The 23,206-nt window shown below is 62.1% G+C and overlaps 3 protein-coding genes across 4 annotated transcripts; 2 read left to right on the top strand and 1 right to left on the bottom strand.

Annotated features, from left to right (window-relative positions):
• The first annotated feature begins 833 nt into the window (after positions 1–833).
• On the top strand, positions 834–11,279 carry Btbd2 (BTB domain containing 2). The gene is made up of 9 exons (XM_004999213.3): positions 834–1,216; positions 6,680–6,799; positions 7,308–7,464; positions 7,715–7,820; positions 8,295–8,492; positions 9,482–9,674; positions 9,753–9,840; positions 9,987–10,133; positions 10,224–11,279. The coding sequence occupies exons 1-9, from the start codon at positions 849–851 to the stop codon at positions 10,383–10,385; spliced, it is 1,539 nt and encodes a 512-aa protein (XP_004999270.2). The 5' UTR covers positions 834–848; the 3' UTR covers positions 10,386–11,279.
• Positions 11,280–15,155: 3,876 nt separating this feature from the next.
• Positions 15,156–20,027, bottom strand: Csnk1g2 (casein kinase 1 gamma 2). Of its 2 annotated transcripts, XM_003460841.4 has the most exons (11): positions 19,841–20,027; positions 17,710–17,750; positions 17,563–17,632; positions 17,317–17,465; positions 16,999–17,233; positions 16,841–16,926; positions 16,682–16,766; positions 16,439–16,587; positions 16,276–16,359; positions 16,097–16,203; positions 15,156–15,996 (listed from the first exon to the last, which is right to left on the bottom strand). In XM_003460841.4, exons 1-11 carry the CDS (start codon positions 20,025–20,027, stop codon positions 15,942–15,944), a joined length of 1,248 nt encoding a protein of 415 aa, XP_003460889.1. In that variant the 3' UTR covers positions 15,156–15,941. The 2 variants fall into 2 exon arrangements, with proteins under 2 accessions (XP_003460889.1, XP_004999266.1); XM_004999209.3 differs by having other exon boundaries at positions 16,097–16,359.
• Positions 20,028–20,055: 28 nt separating this feature from the next.
• On the top strand, positions 20,056–22,548 carry LOC106026107 (uncharacterized). Its single transcript, XM_063228943.1, has 2 exons — positions 20,056–20,284; positions 21,022–22,548. The coding sequence occupies exons 1-2, from the start codon at positions 20,056–20,058 to the stop codon at positions 21,396–21,398; spliced, it is 606 nt and encodes a 201-aa protein (XP_063085013.1). The 3' UTR covers positions 21,399–22,548.
• The last annotated feature ends 658 nt before the right edge of the window (positions 22,549–23,206 follow it).

Here is a 23,206-nt window from a genome sequence, read left to right on the forward strand (position 1 = left end):
AGTCTGGCATCCAGGAAGTGGGATCTCGAATCTGAAGTTCCGTGTCTGAATATCTGAGATTCAGAAACAACTCTGAGGCCCAGCATTTAGATTTTTCTTATATCTTTTCTCTCTCTCTTTTTTTTAAATCGGTACCAGGGATCGAACTCACGACTGCCTACTTGCAAGGCAGGTGCTTATGAGGCCCAGCATTTAGGATCCCTACTCACTTCCAAGGTGCAAGATTGGTCGGGGTGGGGGACGGGACTGGAGACTGGGGTGAAGGTTTAGGACCTGTGAGGTCTGGGGTTCAGAATCTGATGTGCAAGCTCTAGCTAGCGAGCAGCAACTGCGGTGTGGTTCTGGGTCCGGGGCCTGAGCGCCTGAGCCAGGGTCGGCAACCAGGGTTCGGGCTTCAGCACCCAGAGTCAGGGTGAGGTCGGGGTCTGGGCTCCTAGCTAGCGCCTTCCTCAACCTCTCCCCCGCCCCTCGTAGCCCCTCCACTCCCCTTTGGCCCCGCCCATGTCTCCCCTGCGGCTTTTCCTCCGGCTTTCCCCTTCTCCCTCCTCTCCGTCTCTTTCCTCCAATCCCCACCCATATCCTCCCTCGCCGTCCTTCCTTTCCCATCCATCTTCTTTCCTGCTCCCTTAAGCCCCGCCCACAATCCCCGCCCACCTCCCTCCGCGTCAAGGCCCTCCCCTTCCTCCCGCCATTCCTCTTCCTTCTAAGCCCCTCCCCTCCCCGCCCTCCAGCGTCAAGCCCCTGCCCTTCCTCCCCGCGATTCCTCCTTCCAAGTCCCGTCCTTTGCCCCGCCCCCTCCCCGGCCCCGCCCCTCTTCGCCCGCCCCGCCCCCGCGCCGCAGCGACAAGATGGCGGCGGGTGGCAGCGGCGGGCGCGCGTCGTGCCCGCCGGGGGTCGGCCCGGGCGCGGGGGGCGGCCCGGGCCCCAGCGCCAACGCTGCCGCCCCGGCCCCCGTGAACGCCGCTGCGGCGCCCGCGCCCGGGCCGCCCCCCAACTCTCCACCGAGCCCCGGGGCGGACGCGCAGGCCGCGGGCGCCGAGCGCGAGGAGGTGGCGGGCGCGGGGGCCGCGCTGCTGCGCGAGCCCGTGTACAACTGGCAGGCCACCAAGCCCACGGTGCAGGAGCGCTTCGCCTTCCTCTTCAACAACGAGGTGCTCTGCGACGTGCACTTCCTGGTGGGCAAGGGGCTCGGCTCGCAGCGCGTCCCGGCGCACAGGTGGGCCGCGGCGGGCCTGCGCGGGACCCCCAATCCCCAGATCCTGCACCACAGACCCGGGCGCCCCACGACCTTGCACCTGGGTCCCATCCAACCCCCAGCTCCGGCCCTGCAGCTGAGATCCCCTGGAACCTACCATCCCCAGGCCCTGCTCCTGGGAACCTCATCCTGGCCCTGCTACCCCCTCCACCTTGTGCGTCACCCCCAGATCGCTCCAGCTCAGGGCCGCGGGGCGACCCCTTTCCCCCAGACAGTCCTGGTACTCTCTGCCTCCCCATTTCCCATCAGAGACTCTAGTGCTTCCACCGCACCTAGACCGGAGGCCCCAGATCTCTGCCAGAGCCCCCTGCTTGCCACCCCATGTTCTGCTTGCGACTTCCTGCATGTGCGGAGACCCCAGAACTGACCCTCAATCTCTCCCACAGGGAAAACCTTGCACCCTCCCCAGCTCTGGACCCCTCTTGTCCCCCTCTCCGCACCCTCTGTAGCCTCAGGTCCTGCAGCCAGCACACGGGGCCCCGCCCGTTTTACAGAGTTGGGATCTCAGCAGTGCCGGTTATTGCTGAGTGGTCCCGGGAAACCCTCTGACCTGTGACTTGTGCCGACCCCAGTGCTGGGGACCTCCTTTGCTGGTGACATGTATCCCGGCTTTCTGTGCCTGAGGCTCTTACCCATGTGGGGGCCCAGGGCCTCCCCATAGGGGTGTGGCCTCTGCCCTTCCCCCAGGCCCCAAGCAGGCAGCTAGTGGGTTTGTAGGCAGCAGCCTGTGCACCCCTTCTGTGCTGGCCTCTCAACACCTACTTATGCTGCTGGACTTGGAGCAGGCATCTGGAAGGAGCTCCCCCCTCCCATCTGGCCCTGGGGTGCAGCAGGGACCCCATCCAGCTGCAAAAAGAATGGGAGCTGATGGCTCCCCAGTGGACTTTGGCTGACCTTGGCACGTGTACTTGGGGCAAAGCGGGATCAAAGCGGTGGGTGTGAGGATGGGAGGTGGGTACAGAGTCCCAGGGCGGAGGAGCTGAGCTCCTGGAGCCACTGCAGGACCAGGGCAGGAGTGGGGCCCTGGATTGGCTTTGCGGTATGGGATGAGCTGCCAGAGGCCCCACGGCCACACTGGGACTCAGCCTCTTTGGGGCTTGGCGGAGATGGCCGAATCGGGAAGCTGATTCAGCTGCGGGTTGGCAGGTGACGGTGCCTGGGGGCCCGTGACAGGCATCTCCAGGGTTCTGGAGTGAGCATCACAGATGTGGAGAGACTGGGAAGGCACTAGTTTTGGCTTGGATGGTTGCATAGCAGTGGCCAAACAGTGGTATCTTGGCTTTTCCGTGCCTCAGTTTCCACATCTGTCCAATGGGATCTGTCAGAGCTGTTCTTTGCAAGATTGCTGCAATGCTCCACCTGGCTCAGTCCTTGTCACAGTGGCCCAGGGCTGTTTCCCAGAGGATGGGATGAACTTGAAAGTGGACAGAGCCTAAGGCAAAGCAGATGTCCCCGCCCTGGTGCTGGCTGCAGCAAGGACTGAAGTGTCTCTGCAGGGAGGGCGGCTTGGGGGAAAGTGGAGAAGCCTTCCACTGACCGTCAGATGCTGGCTGGCCAAAGACTTAATAGAGCAGAAGTACTGGGTGTGGAACACACCTGTCATCCCAGCACTCAGGAGGCTGAGGCAGGAGGGTTGTCATGAGTTCGAGTTCAGTCTGGGCTATGTAGTAAATTCAAGGCCAGCGTGGACTACTTGGCTACACCTTGTCTCAAAAAAAAATCTATCATCCCAACCATCCAGGAGGCTGAGGCAGGAGGATCATGCGTTCTAAACTATCCTGGGTAACTTAGCAACTTGGCGAGACTTGGGGTCCAAAATTTAAAGGCCTAGCAATGTAGTTTAGTCGAAGATCCTGGAGTCAAACCCCAGCACCCCCCCTCCCATAAGAAGAACAGAAAATAGGAAGGCTGGAGATGGATTCTGGGAAACCTGGGACTCTTCTGCACCAGGGGGTCAAGGCCAGCATCACTGGTGACATCCTGTGGGTGCAAGGTACCCCCGAGAAGCCCTGCCTTCCTGGAGGAGGGGCTCTGAGTCCCCGTCCAGACCTGCGTGTTGGGTAATGGGCTTCCAAAGCATTAGATAATTTTTTTTTCCTTTTTGTCCTTTTTGTGGTGCTGGGGCTCACCCATGTTAGGTAGCCAATCACCCCAGAGCCCTATTTCCAACCTTTATTGTATTTATTTTAGTTTGAGACAAGTTGCCCAGGGTAGCCTCGAATTTGTGACCTTCCTGCCTTAGCCTCTTGAATAACTGGGCTGAGAGGCGTGCGCCATTGTGGCCAGCGGTTGTTTGGCTTTAGGCCACCCTGTGTGGGTGATTTCTACTATACTGGGAGAAATCTGCACCCAGTGGAAGTGAGGAATGCCACAAAGGACTCCTGGCCAGGTCAGCACACTGGGGGGTCACCAAAGTCAGGGAGTGTTTGGGAGTTCCTCACAGTGCAGAGGGGCCCAAGCAGGCACGGTCACCAAATGCCCCTGGATCTTAGGTGTGGCTGGGGGCAGCAAGTGTATTAAAGGAAGAGCCAGTGGCATCAAAATAAAGTCTGGAGTTTCGTTTGTCTTTTGAGACAGGATCTTGGTATGGAGCCCAGGCTGGTGTTGAACTCCCAGCAGTCCTCCTGCCTCAGCCTCCGAGGTGCTGGGATTGCAGGCATGTGCCTCCACGCCTAGCTGGGGTTACTTAGAAAATTAGAAAAAAAGAGTCAAACCAAAAAGATAAGACGGCTGGAGGTGTAGCTCCTGGCGAGTGCTTGCTAGTATGTGCAAAGGCCCTGGGTTCCATCCGCAGCACAAGGGAAAAGGAAAGAAAAGCTGGGGCCACATCAGATTTCCAAGCGTAGGGGTCTGCATCATTTTCCCAGAGTGGTGACAGCCGGGGGCTCAGTGTGCACAAGAACCCAGGGTACCGGGGGACCTGACATGACAGAGAGAAGTGAGGCGTCCTGTCTAGCCAGTCTCCAGGGCAAAGCCTCCCTCCCAGGCCTGGCAGGGGCCTCTGGGGTCCTTGCTGGGGTTCAGTGTCTTGGGGGCACGGAGTGCAGAATATCCTCAGGGCACTGTGTGGGTGCTTGCGGCAGCCTGCAGCGGGTCTCTGAAGTCCTCCGCATGTCACAGCCCCGGGCGACACAGCTGGCAGAGTGGGCTGTAGGCTCCCGGAGCCGCCTCTGCCTGATGCTCCGCATGGCTGGGTGGGTTTCTGGGCTGGGGCTGCACAAGGGACGGGACTGACTTCATGGTGTTTGAGAAGTTCCAAAGAAATTCTTGCCCGATTTATTTTGTAGTTTTGGTTTCTGGATAGAACCCAGGGACTGCAAACTGGGCTGCATCTCCAGCCGATTTTGTTGTTCTGAGGGAAGGCCTCATTAAATCACTAAGTTGCGCAGACTTCTTTGGAACTTCCAAGCTTCCTGCCTCAGCCTCCCGCAGCACTGAGATGACAGGCGTGTACCGGCTGATGTGTAGCTTGTGGACCCGGCCCTGCCTGCGCTCTGCCCCGAGGGCGCCGCGGTGGGATCAGAGGACTAGTTCTGTGTCACGTCTCTGGTCAGCTTGGGGTCTGCATTGCTCAGCTCGCCCGTCCCGGGCGATTGGCCAGCTGCCTGGCTCCCCTGCAGACTGAGCGTGGGGTCTGAGACTGCCCACTCGGCGTTGAAATGCTCCAGTTCCCCAGGCTGGGCTCAGAATTTTGGTCATCTTGCTTCAGCCTCCCAGAGGGCGGGCCACAGGCAGCCAGTGGCTGTGGGGTTTCCGTGGCGGTCCTGTCACAGAGGATGAAGTCGTGAAACAGACCGTGTACCATGTGTGTACTGCAGAGTACTTCTGGTCTTTGACTCTATTACCCAAGGTGCTTAGGTGCTTCTCTTCTCTGCCTGTTCCTGGCTGATGGCTTGTCCTTTCTCCTGCTGTGTGTGTGTGTGTGTGTGTGTGTGTCTTTCTGAGACAGCATCTCACTGTGCAGCTCAGGCTGGCCCTGAGCTCACTTTGTAGCCCAGGCTGGTCTCGAACTCATAACGATCCTCCTGCCTCAGCCTTCCTGATCGCTGGCATTAAAAGGCATGTACTACCGAGCCTGGCATGTCTGACTTTTCATAAAGAATGTTTAGTTTGTTTCTTTTTGTTTTGCTTTTGTGAGACAGGGTCTTGTAGTGTGGCCCGCCTCAAGCTCTCGGCTGTCTCCCCTCAGCCTCCCAGGGGGTTGAGATTGTAGATGTGTGCCGCCAAGCCTGCCAAAAAAGGTGTAACTTTGAAATTGTAGTAAGACAGTCTGGTTTCTCTCCAGATCCTATAAATCTTTCACCTTTTAAATTATGGTAAAAGCTGGGCACCGTGGCTCACGCCTGTCATCCCAGCTGAGGCAGGAGGACGAGTTTGAGGCCAGCCTGTGCTGCACAGTGAGAACTCTCTCAGAAAACAGAAAAACTAAATTATGATACATTAGAGCTGAGCCTGGTGTGCCCGCCTGTCACACACTCAGGAGGCTGAGGCAGGAGGGGCGCTGTGCATCAAGGTCACATAGTGCGACCCAGTGCCGTCCCCCAGCACTCAGCTCGGGGTGCCAGCACCACACACAGGACTTTCTCCGCCTCCTCACCTGAGCCCCTCCAGCCCCGGAGCCCCAAGTCCACTTCCTGTCTCTGAGTCCCCTGGCTGTTTCCTGGCCATGGAGCCCATGTCGTGTATCCTTCTGTGCCTGGCATCCAACCCTGAGTGTGGTGTCCTCGAGGTCTGAGCGTCACAGCCGTGCTCCTGTCCTGGCTGAGTGATGGCCCAGCTGTGGCTGCCGTGGGCCAGGCTGCCATGGACCCCTGTGGCCATCCAGGGTCAGTCGTTCTAGGGGCAGCAGGCAGCTGGGGAGGCGCTGGAGCCTTGGGGGTGGAAGCAGAGGTGCTGGGGGTGCATGCACGTGAAGTTTCCTGGGTGGTGGGGAGGCTATCGGGACCACGACCTGCAGCTGGGGCCTGGGAGGGGCTGCCAGCCCTGTGCACCCTGCCCTTGACCTGCTGCCTCTGGTGGCTCGAGGCCATGGGCCCGGCAGCAGCCCCACTGAGGCTTCTGCTTTCCGCGCTTGGCTGTGTGTGGCCCTCAGAGGGTTCCCTGCAGGGACTAAGCCACTGTTTAAACACAGGCGCTGGCTCGATGGGTGAGCTTTGATTTCTGAAAGGCGTGGGCTGTAGCCAGCTGTGCAGGAGCCTGCGGCCAGGAGCGCAGAAGGGGACAGGACAGGGAACCACACTGGGCTTAGCTGGGTCCATGGTAGGGAGGACAGGGACTGGACAGGACACCAATGGAAGGGCAGATGCAGGGTCACTGGGGTGCATTGCTGCCAGTCGATCAGCACTGCTCCCACCCTGGCCCGCTGTGCCCAAGGCGTCCTGGTGGCTGAGGTCCAGGCTGACCACAGCCCTGTCCCTTCCCCAGGTTCGTGCTGGCTGTGGGCAGTGCCGTCTTCGACGCCATGTTCAACGGTGGCATGGCCACTACCTCCACGGAGATCGAGCTGCCCGACGTGGAGCCCGCCGCCTTCCTGGCACTGCTCAAGTGAGCTGCTGGGCGGGCAGGGTGGGGCGCAGCCCTGTGCCTGCTCCAGGGCGCTGTGGGGGGGACCAGCTCCAGCCTCCACCCCAAAGCCAGTTCCAGGTGTCACCTCTTATTTCTCCAGTTTTTGAGATGGGATCTCGCTATAGTGTCCAGCCTGGCCTCAAATGCCCACCCTTCTGCCGCAGCCTCCCAAGAGGGCTGGGGTGGCCAGCAGGCACCACTGCTCCTGGCTTGCTGTTTGCTTTTTTAATCCACTCCAGGTGTGGGGCTCGGGGAGGAGGTGACAGGGAGGAGCCCCCTGGTCCCCACCCTCAGCCCACTCCCCTGCACTTGGGCTGCAGCCCCTCGGGGCCTGGCTTTAACCTCCCTGTGGCGGCATCCCAGGCTGTGTCCCCTCTCCCCAGCTCAGGGAGCACCATTGGTCGGTTCCTCCAGGACTCTGGGCGCAGCTGGAGGTTGATGGGGTGACTGGGTCCAGGGTCCCCCTCACAGCCCCCACCCGCCCCAGGTTCCTGTACTCAGATGAGGTGCAGATTGGGCCCGAGACCGTCATGACTACGCTATACACTGCCAAGAAGTACGCGGTACCAGCACTTGAGGCCCATTGCGTGGAGTTCCTCAAGAAGAACCTGCGGGCCGACAACGCCTTCATGCTGCTCACACAGGTGGCCGGCTGCTGGGGACAGGTCGAGTTGCTTGGGGCCTGCCCTGAGTCAGAGCCCAGCCTGTTCCCTGGGGCCGGGTCGTGGGGCCGGAACCAGGCCCTTTCCCCTCTATAGTCAGGGACAGGGTCTGGCTGAGATGTGCATGGGGGCACTGGTGCTCAGGGGGGCCCGGAGTGTGGCTAGAGGGGTGGGCTGCATGGGGCCCCTGCCCGGGGTGCGGGGCAGCATCCTGAGCCCGCATCCCCGCCAGGCGCGCCTGTTCGATGAGCCGCAGCTGGCCAGCCTGTGCCTAGAGAGCATCGACAAGAACACGGCCGACGCCATCACCGCAGAGGGCTTCACCGACATTGACTTGGGTGAGGTGCTGAGGTCCCCCAGGACCCACCAACTGCCTCACCCGGGGAGGCTCTCCTGTCCTGGGGTCACCCCAACCCAGCCTGTGGGGGCTGCTGGGCCGCCTAAAAGAGGCTCAGCAGAATTTGGCTTGCGGTCTGCATACCTGGCTTGGTTGGTTGCAGCACCTTCTGCTAAGATATTGTAACTCTGCCCTTGGGGGGAAGCAGCTGTGTGCACCAGTAAAACTTCACAGCTGGGCATGGTGGTGCACGCCTGTCATCCTAGCACTCGGGAGGCTGAGACAGGAGGATCTCTGTGAGTTGAAGACCAGCCTGGGTCAGAAAGTGAGCTTAAGGCCAACCTGGACTGCACATCGAGACCCTGTCTCAAACACACACACACCCACACACACACCCATGAGCCAAAGGCTGGGGTTGCTAGTTGGTGCTCCAGTGAGGCTTGCAGGCACAGCCCGGTCATGGTCTCCCTTGCAGACACCCTGGTGGCCGTCCTGGAGCGGGACACCCTGGGCATCCGGGAGGTGCGGCTCTTCAACGCAGTCGTGCGCTGGGCTGAGGCCGAGTGCCAGCGCCAGCAGTTGCAGGTGACGCCGGAGAACAAGCGGAAGGTGCTGGGCAAGGCCCTTGGGCTCATCCGATTCCCGCTGATGACCATCGAGGAGTTTGCCGCAGGTAACAATGCGGCTCCTGCCCTGGCCAGAGCCTGGGGGCTCAGCGCAGTCCCACAAGTTCCTGGTGACAGATGTGGAAATGCATAAGGATCCGAGGGAGGCCATGTGTGGCAGCGCAGGCCTGTCATCACAGCACTCTGGGAGGCTGAGACAGGAGGATCACAGGGTGGCGGGCCTGCACGGGTTAGCAGGTTAACCAGATCGGGTCTCACAGTTAAAAATAAAGAGTCAAGTTGTAACTCAGTGCAGAGGCCCTGGACTCAGTCCCAGGTGTGTGACCTCATCTTCCAGGAAACAGAAATTTGGGGAAGGAGTGTGTTTTAGTGTAGAGACAGGTGATGTAGTTCATGCTGGCATCAAAGACCTGATGAGCCCCCGGGTGCTGGGATGACAGGCGTGTGCGGCCTTGCTCAGCAGGTGGAAGGGACGCTGCCTTCAGGGCTGTGTCCAGCTGGGTTGTGGGGGGCTCTTCCTGAGTCATGGCCTCTGCCTGGAGGTGCCTGCCCGAACCTGTGGCCCAGTGGGTGTCCTGGAGTGGCTGCACCCGTGCATGTCACATCCGGCACCAGCTGGGCCACCGAGCTGCTGAGACTGGCCCCTTGGGGCTCGCTTTCCCAGGTACCTGTAGAAGCCAGGGCTGGGGCCCAGGACCCACTGGCCTCAGCAGCTGGTATGACTCCCGGGTGTGTGGACAGGCGGGGTCCTGGAGTGGGCGCCTTTTTTTCCAGACTGGGCCAGCTGTGTAGTGCAGGTCAGTCTCATACTCACTGTAGCCCAGGCTGGCCTGGAATTCACGGCGGTCCTCCCGCCTCAGCCCCCCGGAGTGCCGGATGACTGGCGTGTGGCACCAGGCCCTTAGGGCGCCCCAGCCGGAGGTAGCAGGGCAGGGTGCGGGGCTTACTCCCGAGGGGTCACCCCAAATGAGCGGCTGTGCCCCTACACCGGTGCCAGGGCAACCCGCTGCCCAGCTGAGCCCTTTGCCCGCCGCAGGCCCTGCGCAGTCCGGCATCCTGGTGGACCGGGAGGTGGTCAGCCTCTTCCTGCACTTCACCGTGAACCCCAAGCCGCGCGTGGAGTTCATCGACCGCCCGCGCTGCTGCCTGCGCGGCAAGGAGTGCAGCATCAGCCGCTTCCAGCAGGTGGAGAGCCGCTGGGGCTACAGCGGGACCAGCGACCGCATCAGGTGCGCCCGCCGCCTTGGCACCGCCTTGCTGCCCCGCACCCGGCTCTTTGCCCAGGGCCTGACAACCCTCTTCTGCAGGTTCTCAGTCAACAAGCGCATCTTCGTGGTGGGCTTTGGGCTCTACGGCTCCATCCACGGCCCCACAGACTACCAGGTGAACATCCAGGTGAGCACCCCCCCCAACTGCCAGGCCCCGCCCAACAGGACCAGGCCCCGCCCCGCTGCAAGCCCTGCCCCACTGCCAGGCCCCGCCCCAAGCCCCACCCCACCCCGCCCTGCTGGACCAGGCCCTGAGCCCTCCCCTGTCCCCAGATCATCCACACGGACAGCAACACTGTGCTGGGCCAGAACGACACGGGCTTCAGCTGCGACGGCTCGGCCAGCACCTTCCGCGTCATGTTCAAGGAGCCGGTGGAGGTGTTACCCAACGTGAACTACACAGCCTGCGCCACGCTCAAGGTCTGCACCCCCCACCCCCGCACAGAGCAGGGGAGCGGGGGGTCCCTGGCCAGGGCCCACCACACCTAACACACACCCCACCCCCCACAGGGCCCCGACTCCCACTACGGCACCAAAGGCCTGCGCAAGGTGACACACGAGTCGCCCACGACGGGGGCCAAGACCTGCTTCACCTTCTGCTACGCGGCCGGGAACAACAATGGGACGTCGGTGGAGGACGGGCAGATTCCCGAGGTCATCTTCTATACCTAGGCCGCCCTGCCGCCCTTGGGTCCCGTGTCCGTGGGACGGCGCGGCCAGGGGGCAGAGCCCAGGGGCCATGAGACAATCCCTCAGACACCGTGGCCGGCCAGGGCCGCGCCTCGATGTGGGGCCATCCTGGGCCAAGGGAGGCGGCCCTCGGGGTGCCCGTCCCCTGTCCCCGCAGCCCCGGGCCAGCAGCCGCTCACCCAGGCAGGGAGCGGGGACGCATCTGTCACGCTATGCCTCGGGGCCCTTTTGGAGCTCAGAGTCCGGCCAAAGGTCCCCAGGGCGCTGACTAATGGGGTCTTTTGCAGCCGCTCACCCAGGCAGGGAGCGGGGACGCATCTGTCACGCTATGCCTCGGGGCCCTTTTGGAGCTCAGAGTCCGGCCAAAGGTCCCCAGGGCGCTGGGGACTCGGGCTTGGCCAGCCATGCACCCGAGCCACCCCTGGCCTGCGGGGCGTCCCCCTCCAAGACACTGGAGATGAGTGTGGGACTGGTGGGACTCGGGCTGCAGTGCTGTCCCCACAGGGAGGCCCACCCCTAGGGAGCCCTGGTCCAGTAGTGGGTGGTTTGCTGTTGCTGCGCTGGGCCCCATGTGGGCCAGCGGAGCTGTCACTGTCCTCTGGACAGCCACCTCGCGCCCAGTCCCTGAGGCTAAGCAGGGCCCAACCCCGTGTGCCTGGAGGGACAAAACTGGGGGTCACCCCGCGATGGGGGGGCCCCAGCTGGCCTCGTGCGAGTTCCAGAGGCGCTGCCGCCCCCTGTACATATTGTCACCCCAGCTCGCCATCCCTGGCACCTGTGTCCACCCCGTGACGCCCCTGGAACCTGCGTTGTCCTGAAGCCATGGAAGGTGTGGTGTCACACCACGTCATTTTTTAAATAAAAGAAAGAAACGCACCGGCCCTGAGCTGCTGTGCCTGCACCTGCCTGGCACAGCTGAGTTCAGGCGGTACCCATGGTGCAGAGGCCGGGAAGCTGCCTCAGGCCTAGTGCATGGTGCAGAGGCCGGGAAGCTGCCTCAGGCCTAGTGCAAGGTGCCAGTTTCTGGCAGGGCGGCACCTGGGGTGGGGCTGAGAGAGGCTTGGGGCGGTCGAGGGGGAGCTGCAGGAGCCCAGTCCTGTGTGCAAGTAACAGCATGTGATAGGCACTGCGGTCAACACAGACCTGCTGGCCCTGTAACCCACAGCCCCTGTGCAACCAGAAGCTGTGACGAGTTCTGGTCAGCAGGGCGCTGGGCTAGGGCGAGCGTGAACGTGGAGCCGGTGCACGCTGAACACTGGTCCTCCAGCTGCCCAGGATGCTGAGGCAGAACCGCATTCTGAAGTCCAGGGCAACTTAGTGAAAACCTGGCTCCCAGCAGCTCCATGGTGAGCGTGTAAGGCCCTGGCCTCTATTCTCACCACCGCAAGAGTGAGTCTGCAGGCCGCCTCAGAAATTGAACTTCTGAGCCAGGAGTGGTTTTGCATGCCTGTAAGCCCAGAACTTGGAGTGAGCAGGCCAGCCTGAACTGCACTGAGACCGTCCCAAGACCAAAACAATAAATTGAACTTCCACGCTGAAGACAGCTGGAGCTCTGGGCATGGGAGCACCCAGCAGCCAGCACTCTAGGAGGCTGAGGTAGGAAGGCTGCACATTTGGGGACAGCACGGGTGATTCAGCGAGAGCCTGGATGGCAGGGCTGGGGCGGTACTGCAGGACAGAGCCTCTTGCTGCCCGTGGGGTCTGTGGACTGACGTGAGCTAAGGTCACATGGGCCAGTTGCTAGCCCAGGTTCTGACAGGCAGAGGTCAGGCCCTGCCTGCACACGTGCAGCCCCGGAGCCCTCTGCATGGGCACGGGGAACCCCACAGTCTAACTCCACAGTCGGTTAGCCCACAGCAGCAGCCAGGACCCACGTGGTCAGCGCTGTCAGCGCCTCAGCGGCCCGGGTTCCCCACAGCCAGTGTCTTGCATGGCACTGCCCGCTCCGGGCCATGCTGTGCAGCACAAGGTGCGAGACCGAGTTACACAGCCAGCTCCTTCCTTCCCGTCAGGGCAGCTAGGTCTCAGTAGTGGTCTTAACAACTGTGCACAGCATCTGGCTCCCCTGTCGCTGTCAGCCAGGTGGGTGAGCCGCGGCCACTTGTGTTTGTCTGACTAAGAGCTGCTTTCCATGAGAGCTCGGGAGGTTTTTCTCCCGTGACTCCTCAGGCATGTACATCAAGGGTCACTTTCCCCGTGGTCTCATCATCATCGTCAGAAGGCCAGGGGCTCCCTGAGGACCTATGGATGATGTAAGCAGAGGTCTTGTGTGTCCTGGGTCCCTACTGACCTTGAAGGGCTGGGACCCAAATACCAGCCACCCTCAGCCCACCCAGAGGCATGAGCATCAGAGGAAAAGACCTGAAACGGTGCAGAGTCTGACAAGCAGGGCTCTTGACGTGACTGTACCTAAGCAGGCACTGGGGGCGTGGGCGGGAACTGCTTCCCAGCATCCACGGATGGCTGTGTTAACATCTGAATACTCGTCACATAGTTTACGCCATAAATCGGAACCCTACATTCAATCATATGACAATCCTGACATTCATACAATACTCTGAACTTCCGTTTTGGCATAAGACGTCCCTTGGAGTCACCCTTAACTGATACACAAGAAACTCCAGCTGATTTGCTGCCCTTCAGTGGACTGTGAATCTCACAAGCCTTTGGAACCAGCAGAGAGAGGTCTGAACAGGAGACAAGTCTATTACCCTAAGTGAGCCCCGTTTTACCACCTGGGGGACCCATATAACCGGAGCCATGAATATCCCCAGTGCATCAGGAGTCGACAGCAGTCAGCTGTCACTGCTGTGGGAAACTTTACGCAGGCATCTCCAAACCAAACACTTCCTGTGTTCTTTTTTTTGCTCATGACCAGTGGGAACACGTGAGCTTTGAGCATTTTGAGCTTTAGCTGGGCCGTCTCCCATAGGCTACGGAGATCAGAGGCCTCCAATCAGACTGAGAACTGATTTAAAAACTGTTACCAGGCGGCTGCTTATTCATCCACTGCAGTCCTGTCCAATAACCCCAACCCCAAAGGCCCTCGTTTACTCATCTCAGTATTATTTTTTTCTAAATAACCAGACTCTCAAGTCCATGAGAAGTAACCTACTACAGGCATATACCCAGTCTGTGTGTCAGCTGGACCAGCCGGGAACCCTAAGAAGTCTTGGATTGAAAGATGACCCCAAAATGCAAAAGGAAAAGGGAGAAAGAAAAACTGTTGAGCTCAAAGTAAAAGCTGTTCACAGAGTGGACAGGCGGACAGACAGACAGATGATTTTACAGATTCAAACAGACACAGAAACAGGCACACAGCCCAGCAGGATCCCTGAGACCTGCCCACATTTCCCAGGGGCCTCTTATGTGCTCATGCTGCGCCCCCAGCTCCCAGGGCCAGACACCTGCCCCCTCCGCACCCAGGCCAGGTGCCGTGTGACCCCGGGCAGGTGTTTTTGCTTTCTGCTGTATTCACGTGAATGAGCACCGGTTCAGCAACTCCTGGCAACTGCCCACAAACAGACTGGACAGACAGACACCACCACACGGGCAGACTGACAAACACCTTACAAAATCAGAGTATACTCAAACACATCCTTAACCAAACCAAATTCCAGACTTCTCACCAATTATTATTTTGTTTGTTTGGTCTTTTTCGTTTTTATCGGTACCGGGGACCAAACTCACGACTGCCTGCTTGCAAGGCAGGCACTTATGCCGCTGAGCTAAATCCCCAGCCCCTATTATTAGTTTTTTGTCTTTTTGAGACAGGGTCTTTCTGTGCAATTCAGGCTAGCCTTGAGCTCAATTTGCAGCCCAGGCTGGTCTCGAACTTGCAGCAAGCCTCCTGCCTCAGCCTCCCGAGTGCGGACGACAGGCGTGAGCCACCTGGCCTGGCTGCAAAATGTACTTCAAAGACTGCAGGGTGGATTCGATGCTGGGAAACTGTGTGCTTGTGAGATGCAGGAATACAAATAACAGGAAGAAAGGGAGAAGACAGTACAGATGACGGGGCTGGGAATTCAGCTCAGCAGCCTAGTGCCTGCCTTGTAAGCAGGCAGTCGTGAGTTCAATCCCTGGTACCGATTGAAAGAAAAAAAAAACAGAGATGACCAGTACGCCAGCGTGTGCACACGCATGCGCACAGTCCCAGGCCAGCCGTGCCTGCGTTGCCAGTTCAGGGGGCAGCCTGCCTGGGGGCGACTGGGGGGCTCAGCCGTAGCCCTCCTTCCCCATGGTCTCTGTGGCATCCGAGTGACCTCTCACTCCATGCTGTGTCCAGCACACCCCCAGTAGCTCACCTGTCTCTTTTTTTTGAAACAGGGCCAGGCTGCCCTTGAACCCCTGCTGATCCTCTTGCCTCAGCCTCCAGAGCGCTGAGACTGCCCAGGATGGGCTGGAACCAGCGATTCTCCCACTGCCCTGGGCAGCAGGACTGACCAATGCAGACAGCGTCCTGGTTCACTGGCCTGGCCGCAAGGGTTGCTTTGCTCCAGTGGCTCGAGGCCCATCCCTGTCTCTCCACCCTGCCTGTCCCCCAGGGAGGCTTCTCCACACCGGTCATGAGGTGACCCGGGGACTTGGCGGGGCCAGGATGCCCGCCCTGGCCCTTTGGCCCTTTGGCCCTCCCTAGTTTGCTTCTCTCTGCGCTCGCCCACCTGTCCTCCCTGAGGAACCCGCAGGGGCTTGCTTTTCCTGGTCCCTGACTGTTCTAGGCTGCCGCCCTTGAGGAAAACCAGATGCCACCACTCAGGCGTCATTTTTTTTTTATTTTCTTAAAAAAGCCCTAAGTTCTATGGCTTCAAGGAAGCGTCAGAGAAACGTAAATGCCATTTCTGTACACGTTGTAAAGCAAGAGCTACGCCTGACTGACCACCGCCCCAGGGGCACCCTGGCCCCGGGGTGCCCGGCTGGACCGCAGGGGTCGCCACTGCTCTGCGGCCACCCCACCGGCAACGCCCGTGGGGCGCGGGGCTTTAAGGCTGTGCAGTGGAGACCAGAAGCCCCAGCCTGGGGGCCCAGGCCGCCCACCCGGGCCGGTCCCCGGGAGCAGCTGCACCTTGGGGCGCAGGCCGCACTCGACGGGCTTTGGTGCAGCATGTGGGTGGGGGCTGGCTCCGGTCGCCGCCCGCCTTCCCCTTTGGTCTGGGGCCGCGGAGCCCCTGGGCAGCCAGCTCAGCAGACGCGGCCGGGGCTGCCCCGCGAGGAAACGCCTTTGGATCAAGGGAGCCAAGCAGCCGTCATGAGGCTGAGCGCTCACTGGCGCCTCGGCCCGGCTCCTGGGTCCCCGCTCCTGCTCCTGGGTCCCCGCTCCGGGGTCCGCTCCTCCGTGAATAGTTAACGCTCTGGAGCGCAGGAGGGACCCAGGCGGAGAAACGCTGCCGAAGTCTCTTACGTTAAGGGAGGGACCCGCGTCTATCCAGCCCGAGGCCCTGCAGTCTGATGGGGCCGCGGCGGGACACCCCGGCCGGTGTGGCCTCGGGGTCAAGCTGGCCTGAGGCGGCATGGAGGACAGTCACGCGCAGGAGCGCCAGGTCACTTGTGCCGCTGCAGCGATTTTCTCTTCCTTCTCTTGAAGAAACAGCAGCACCTGCAGGGTGGCGGGCGGTGGGTGGTGGCCCAGGCCACGCCGCCCCCCGCCGACAGCCCAGCTCACCCCGGCCCTCCCCGTCCGCCCTGCCGCCCCTTACTTGGTGTCGTCGACCACCTCCACCTCCGCCGGGGCCGTGATGGGGGCGTTGGAGTGCCCGGCCGTGGGGTCGTCGGCGTTCAGCTCCCCGTTGGTGGAGTTCAGCGCCTGCAGCCGCCGCGGAGGAGTCAGCGGGGATGGGGGGGGCACCCCGCGCCCGGACGCGGTCCCCCCACTCACCTGGTTCTTGCTGTGGGCCTGGACCTTGTCCCGGTGAGCGGGCTGGGAGGGCACGTCGGAGTGCACGGTGCCGATGGGCGTGGGCTGCGGGGCAGCAGGGTCAGCAGGGCTCCGGGCTCAGCGCCCCCCTCGCCCCGGCCCCCCGGCCCCGCCTGGCGCCTACCAGGGCTTTGCCGGCCCAGTCGTACTCATAGTCGAACACGAAGCCGCTGCGGTCGAAGAGGTCGGTGAAAAGCTTGCGCAGGTAATCGTAGTCCGGCTTCTCGAAGAAGTCCAGGCGCCGCACATAGCGCAGATAGGTGGCCATCTCCTCTGCGGGGGCGGCGCAGGTGTGGGGCGGGGCTGGGCACCGCGGGCGGGGGCCACGGGTGGGGGCCCGGGGGTGGACACACCAGCGGGGTCTCACCTGGGAAGCTCTCGCACAGCACCTCGATGGGCGTGGCACGCTTGGTGTCCCCGATCTTCTGGTACCGCTCCTTGAGCGTGTCGGCCTGCCGGAGTGGGCACTAGTCAGCGGTCAGCCGCGCCCCGGGGGCCGGGCCCTGTGCCCCGAGGCCGCACCCACCTTGAGCCCCTGCCAGGGGAGGCTGCCGCGCAGGAAGTACATGAACATGTGGCCCAGGGCCTCCAGGTCGTCCCGGCGGCTCTGCTCTGCGGGGCGTGAGCGCGGGTCAGCGTGAACCAGCCACCCCCACCCCCACCCGGGTCCCGCCCGCCGCTGACCCTTGCCCAGGTGTGTGTTGATGCTCATGTAGCGCGCCGTGCCCGTGAGGCTCTTGTGCTCGCGGTACGGGATGTGCTTCTTGGTCTCGGGGTCGATGTACTCCTTGGCCAGCCCGAAGTCGATGATGTGGATGGCGTGCTGCCGCTTGCTGCCCGGGCGCCCCACCAGGAAGTTCTCGGGCTTCACGTCGCGGTAGATGAGGCTCTTGGTGTGCACGTACTCCATGCGCGTGATCTGGGGGTGAGCGATGAGGCCTCAGCAGGGCGGGGCACAGGCTCCCGTACCCCCCCCCGCCCCTCCCTCCTGCGCCTGCGCACCAGCTGGATGGCGATCATGAGCACAGTCTTCAGCGTGAAGGTGCGGTCACACAGGTCAAACAAGTCCTCCAGGCTGGGCCCCAGCAGCTCCAGCACCATGGCGTTGTACTTCCCGCACGGACCGAAGTAATAGACCTGAGGGATGCCCTCTGCGGGCCGGCCAGGCTATTGCTGGGCGCGCCCCTTCCGTTCCCCTCCCCTCCCGTGTCCCCTGTCCCCCTCCCCTCCCCTCCCGTGTCCCCGTACCTGCAGCGCTGAGCTGCTTGTAGTAGCGGTACTCCAGGTGCAGCTGCGGGGCCCGGGACTTGATGGGCTCCTGCGGACAGGCCGACGCTTACCCAGGGCCCCCGCGCCCGCCCCGGACCCCGCGGGAGGAGGGGGCGCCCCACTCACCAGTTTGATAGCCACATACTCGTTTGTGTAGAGGTTCTTTCCTGCGGGGACAGAGGGGCCATCAGGAGTGCATGCCCCGGCTTCCCACTCACAGCACCTCTGCCCTCCCACATCTGTACCCCTAAGCCGTGTCCACCCAGGCGCCCCCACATGACGAGGAGAGGCTCTTCTGTCCCCTCGGGTTCGTCCCGTGTATGTGGTGCGCGCTGTCCATGGACCCGTCTGCCTGTCTAGGACGTGCCATGGGCAGGCCACCTCTGGCTCCCCTGCAGTGACCAAGTCCTGCCCGACTCCCACGCGCCCCCTACTGGTGCTCCAGAAGTCTCGGATGTCTGCCCAGGACAGAGGCCCCAGCCTGTCCCGGCCCCCAGACCACAGTATAGCAGCAGCGCCGGGACGGTGTGGCCAGCCCTCTGCCTCCGTCACAGGCCTTTCCTCAACTTGCGACGTTCAAGGCCTGTTTGGTCCTCGGACATCTGTCCAGCCCCACCCCACGTCTTTCTGGGCGGCCCCCAAAGCCTGAGGTTGGGTCCTGGGTCCTTTGTGTGCCATCTCACGGTGGCCTACTTGCCACCTCCACTGGGAGACACCGAGGCTGTCTAGTGTGGGACGCCAGGAATCCGGCAGCGAAGCCTCCTGGGGAGGCTGGGACCACTCCCTCCCCGTGTCTTCTGAGATGAGTCTGTTCAGGTCTTCCTGCCGCCGCTGGTCTGCTGTCCAGTGCAGCTTCAGAGGCCGGAGCTTCTCTAGTCAGGTGCCCTGGGGTCCCTGCTGCCATGGCTGTACTTTCCTCCAGGGACATCCACTGTGCTCTGTGGTCCAGTGCTGGCGTGGACTGCGGTGGGGATGTGTGAGCGCGAGGTCCCTGGTGACATCTGCAGCCATGGGGCCGTGTGCAGGGGTCTGAGCTGTCCCCGCTCAGTGCTCTGGCTCTGGGGCCACATGAGGGCCCCTGCAGTGGTCCTGGGGGCCACACCCTAGTCAGGAGACTGTAGGGCTGGACAGAGATGCACCTACAGCAAGATTCGGACCACACAGGCCAGAGGAGTATGGCGCAGGTCTCACAGCAGGGACGCCCCAAACTCCCAAGACCCATCCAGGGCCCCAGAGCCCATGGCTCACGAAGGGGGCCGTCCAACCCTGCAGGGACAGCAGAGCTGAGCAACGAGCATGACCCTCAGTCCACTCTGGACACACGGCACCCCCAGGCCGGCACAATGAAACCTCACCAGGCCCAGGGGAAAGGACGCACACACAGCAGGTCGTGGGGGCGGGGGGCAGGGGCTGGGGCTCAGTGACACAAGCTCCTGCCTGGTAAGAGCAAGATCATGAGTTCAATCCCCGATACCAAAAAAAAAAAAAAAAAAAAGAACGGGACCTGAATACGCCATCGGACACTGGCATTTAAGTCCTGATTCTTTGGCAGTGCTTGGGATGGAGCCCAGGGCTTTTCCTCCACACTGGTCAATGGCTGGCTGCGCACAGCCCCACTGAAGGGGACCCTCACATACCCCGCTAACAGGCAGGGAGCGGCAGCCAGGCCATGGCCGTGCCCTGGGCCTCCTTCGTCCCTGTCTGACAAGCCGATGTGGGGGGCTGTAGGTCTGCCTGGGGTGCCCAGAGAGCAGAGCACACCTGACAGCTCGTGCTGATTGCCCAGGCCAGGGCTGGCAGCACCCGAGCTCCAGTGACAGCCTGGGCATCCGAGGTACCAGCTGTTGAGTCTGGGGAACCACCGTGCCGCGCTCCCTCCACTGACCACTGAGCCTCACCAATCCACAGTGGGCCCCTGGGAGGGGACCAGGCTTGCCCATCCTCAGAGCTTCTCAGAGTGGAGAGCAGCACCACACTCCTGGCACCCCGCACGCTGGGAGGCCAAGGCAGGAGGAGCACAAACTGCAGCCCAGCCTGGGCCACTCAGCCAGACCCCGACTCAGAAAAAGGGCTGGGGATGTGGCTCAGTGTAGAGTGCCATCCCCAGCGCCACAAAACACACACACACACACACACCCTCCTCCAGCAGGAGGGGCCAGGTGGCCTAGCTGATCCCCGGCAATCCGCAGGGCGGCCACCAGCACCAGCATGGCAGACTGGAAACCCGGCTCCCACGTGCGGTCGGGCTGGGGCTCACCTAGGCGCAGCTCCCCGAAGTTGCCGCAGCCTATCTTCTTGCCGACGCGGAAGTTGGGGCCCACCATGAGCACCCCCGAGCTGGTCCCTGAGCTCCGCACGCTGTGGCCGCTGCGGCCCCCGCCGGTCTTGGACATCCTCCGGCCCTCCTCCAGCTCCCCTCTCCCCCCTTTCCTGTCAAAATCCATCAGTTTGTGATACCCCGGCCTCTCCACGATGGCTCTGCCCCTGCAGGTTCGCGTCTGGAAGCCGAGTCTGCCGCCACCTAGCACAAGTCTGCCATTGCCGCCGCCCCAGCTAGTGCGTCGGGTTCGCCCGTGGGGGCCTGGCGGGGACGTGCGTCTTGATGGCCTGAGGCTTGTGCGCTGGGAGAGGGGACATTCTGCTGACGGGTTCCACGACCTCAAATCTCAGAGCAGCCAGCTGTGGACAGACAGAGGCACAGGTCAGGATAACGCATACCTCAGGGCCCAGGGCTCAGGTCCGGCGCAGGGCAGGGGACATTCCAGAAAGCCTCAGGCAGTCCCAGCACGGACCCCTCTACAAGCTCTGCCCAGGAAGGCAGAAGTACTTTCTGTGCAAAGCCACGGCTTGGGCCCTGCAGGGACCCGTGGGTGATGCCTGGATGGCTGAGGCCAGAAGGGTGACCCTGAAGCCAGTCTGCTGCCCCGAGTCTATGCAGGATCTGCACAAGAGCACGGGGACCATGGAGCAGCTGGTGCTGGGACAGGAATCTCCCTATGACTAAGCCAAGAGTAGAAGGCAGGCTGGGGGTTCACGGACCCACAAGACAGTGACCCAGGTTCCCACCTCGATCTCCAGCAGCCACACAGGAAGGCAGAGCCCAGGGAGCAGAAGTGGGGTGCAGACCCCGAGATGGAGTGGGGTTCAGGCTCCCATAGTGGGCTTCGCCCAGACCTGCCCTGCATGCTCTGCCTAAAACCTGTAGCCAGGCAGGGTGTAGTGACAGACAGTTGACCCCCAATGCTAGGAGGCTGGAGCAGGGGATTGGAAGTTTGCAACGCAATGAGACACTGTATCCAGATAAATGGAGTAAGGAAGGGTGGAGGGTGGGCTGGTTCAATCCCCAGCGTCACCAACACACAGAGCCACAGCCCAGACAGGCCAGGGTCTGGGCCCGGGCACAGTACTATTCGCTGCACTGTGACCCTCTGCCCACAGTGCTACCCAGAAGACCCAGCCCCACTGCAGCGCCCCGCTGCCTTGGGCCTGTCCCCTGCTTCCCAAGCCGACGCAGAAGAGACCGCTTTACAGGGCCCGGGCTCCAGCACCAGCACCAAAACCACAAGAAACAGCCAGCCACTGTTCCGGCCCTGCAAGCCCCCACCCCCGGTGCTGTCCCTGCCCTGCCTGGAGAGACCAAGCCACACCAAGCAGCAAGGGGAGGCAGAGCCCCAGAGCCCCGGCTGGATGGTGACCACGGCACCGGCAGAGAGCACAGGTGCCCACATCCCTGCCGAGACCCCTCCTGCGGGCCATTGCTCCTGGGGTGTGAGCCCTGCGGCATCCACATGGGAGGCCTGGTTGGCAGCAAGTGAACGGAAAGGCTGGCACTCCTCCTGGATCCCAGATGAGGTCCGGATCCCACCCCTCAAGGTCACCCAGCCATGGGAGGAGGGGCTGGGACCAGGGCTGGGGCTAGAGGCCACAGTGTAGGGTCCACTGAGACCAGGAGGAAGACAGTGTCCTTCCATGGGCTGGACCTTGGGAACCCGGCTTAGAGGTCAGGTCTGCGGACAGGAGATAGGACACATGTAGACTACTCCCTCGGGCTACCTGCCCTGAAGACACAGAGCCACAGGCAGCAGGAGCTGGCAGGTGGACGTCCAGATTTCATGCACAACCCCAGGCGCTCAGGTGTCTGCCGGCTCACGTGCAGCTCGGGCCGCTCCAGGCCGCTGACTCCGGTGATCCTGCTGCCCATCGTGAGGGAGCACACAGCAGCCGAAAGCAGCACCAGTCCATTAGGACACGGCTGATGGCCCTCCAAGCTACCAGTGTCTGCCCAGCACCTGGCTGACGTCTGCCTGAGACACTGCCTGTCAGGGACAATACATGAGTGACGAGCTTGTCCCTGGGCCTTCATGGGGGGACATCACAGCTGAAGGGACAGGGTGGAGGTCTCTCCAGGGTAAGAGGGCCATCAGGGTCTGGGGTGACTTCACAAGCCAGGACGGTCATGACGAAGGAGCCCAGGTGGCACAGCTCAGGGTGGCCATAGATATTCCCACCCCACACTGTGGCTTTGAGGGCCGACCCAGTGTGGGCACCCACTCGAGCACACTATCTCCATGGGAGAGCAGTAGCCTCTCCATCATGGCCCCAGGCCGTGGGGGACACAGCCCTCCTGTCACCCATCCGTCTCTAAGAAGTCACAGCAGAGGCGAGGGGGGCGGTGTTGGCTCCTGGTGTGTGACTTCCTGGCTGCGACCCACTGTCACTCAGGTCCTTGGGGTCGTGTTCTCTGTAATCCTGGGGATGGAGCCATGCCATGCTCTGCCCTGCCACACTCGGGGACACCCGTAAGCAGCCGAGGCAGAGAAGCCACAGCTCGGAAACAGCAACCACGCCAGCCGGGCCTGCCACTCCAGACCTTGCCAGTGTGGGGACAGAGTGATGCAGTCACAGGCCAGCCTGGGTAGCACCTGCGTGGCTCTGGGCTCTCACCCGTGACGCAAAGAAGCAAAACACCCATGAGTGACCACTGTTCCACGAAGAGCAGGGAACACGGCGACACATGCTCACCAAGCAGTGTCCGCCGGGGCGCAGGGGCCCTGGTGACAGCGCTGACTGGTAGCCGTGCCAGGACCTTGGCAGCCAGAGGCCCCCGTGGGAGCTGACAGCTGTCCGTCCCTCGTGGACCCTAGACTCTGGCTCCCCAACATGGCTTTCCCTGAGAGGCCAGAGCACCGCTGCAGACACTGACCGGGCCAGGTAGGTGACAGCGCTTCCGACCACCTCGCCTGAGCATGCTGTCCTTACAACATGCTGACAGGAAGTGGGCGGGCAGCTGTCCCCAAACCATCGGGCTGGCAAACCTCTTCATGCAAACGCTGTCTCCGCAGGGGACTGGGGAGGCCATGAGGACCCCGCTGCACAGGGAAGCGACCGGTCCAGGCCTCCACCGCACTGTGTGGGCTCCCAGGCAGGCCCACGGCCCTGCTGGCCCTGAGGAAATGCCCCTGGGACCCGCTGCCTCGGTCACACCGCCTACCCGGCCGCCAGGAGCCTGAGTGGCATCTGGGGCTGCCACTGTCAGTCAGAAGTGGCGTCTCTCTGCCTGCCCTTCTGCTGTGGGCGCCCTGCTGAGAGCAGCACAGAGTGCAGGTGGCGGTGACTTGGGCGT

Source organism: Cavia porcellus, unplaced genomic scaffold, assembly GCF_034190915.1.
Source record: "Cavia porcellus strain 051 isolate PalLab524CR breed Dunkin Hartley unplaced genomic scaffold, mCavPor4.1 scaffold_17, whole genome shotgun sequence".
In the NCBI taxonomy this organism is placed as follows: Eukaryota; Metazoa; Chordata; class Mammalia; order Rodentia; family Caviidae; genus Cavia; species Cavia porcellus.

Excerpts from the sequence above, each read along its gene's own strand:
- Csnk1g2 (XM_004999209.3), bottom strand. The coding sequence starts at position 20,027 with ATGGATTTTGACAGGAAAGGGGGGAGAGGGGAGCTGGAGGAGGGCCGG. Across the intron at positions 16,767-16,840 it reads TCCCCTGGCAGGGGCTCAAG|GCCGACACGCTCAAGGAGCG; the intron begins GTGGGTGCGGCC and ends CCACTCCGGCAG. Across the intron at positions 16,588-16,681 it reads GCTGTGCGAGAGCTTCCCAG|AGGAGATGGCCACCTATCTG; the intron begins GTGAGACCCCGC and ends CCGCCCCCGCAG.
- LOC106026107 (XM_063228943.1), top strand. The coding sequence starts at position 20,056 with ATGGCTCTGCCCCTGCAGGTTCGCGTCTGGAAGCCGAGTCTGCCGCCA. Across the intron at positions 20,285-21,021 it reads GTGGACAGACAGAGGCACAG|TGCTACCCAGAAGACCCAGC; the intron begins GTCAGGATAACG and ends CTCTGCCCACAG.
- Btbd2 (XM_004999213.3), top strand. The coding sequence starts at position 849 with ATGGCGGCGGGTGGCAGCGGCGGGCGCGCGTCGTGCCCGCCGGGGGTC. Across the intron at positions 7,465-7,714 it reads CCTTCATGCTGCTCACACAG|GCGCGCCTGTTCGATGAGCC; the intron begins GTGGCCGGCTGC and ends CATCCCCGCCAG. Across the intron at positions 10,134-10,223 it reads CAGCCTGCGCCACGCTCAAG|GGCCCCGACTCCCACTACGG; the intron begins GTCTGCACCCCC and ends CACCCCCCACAG.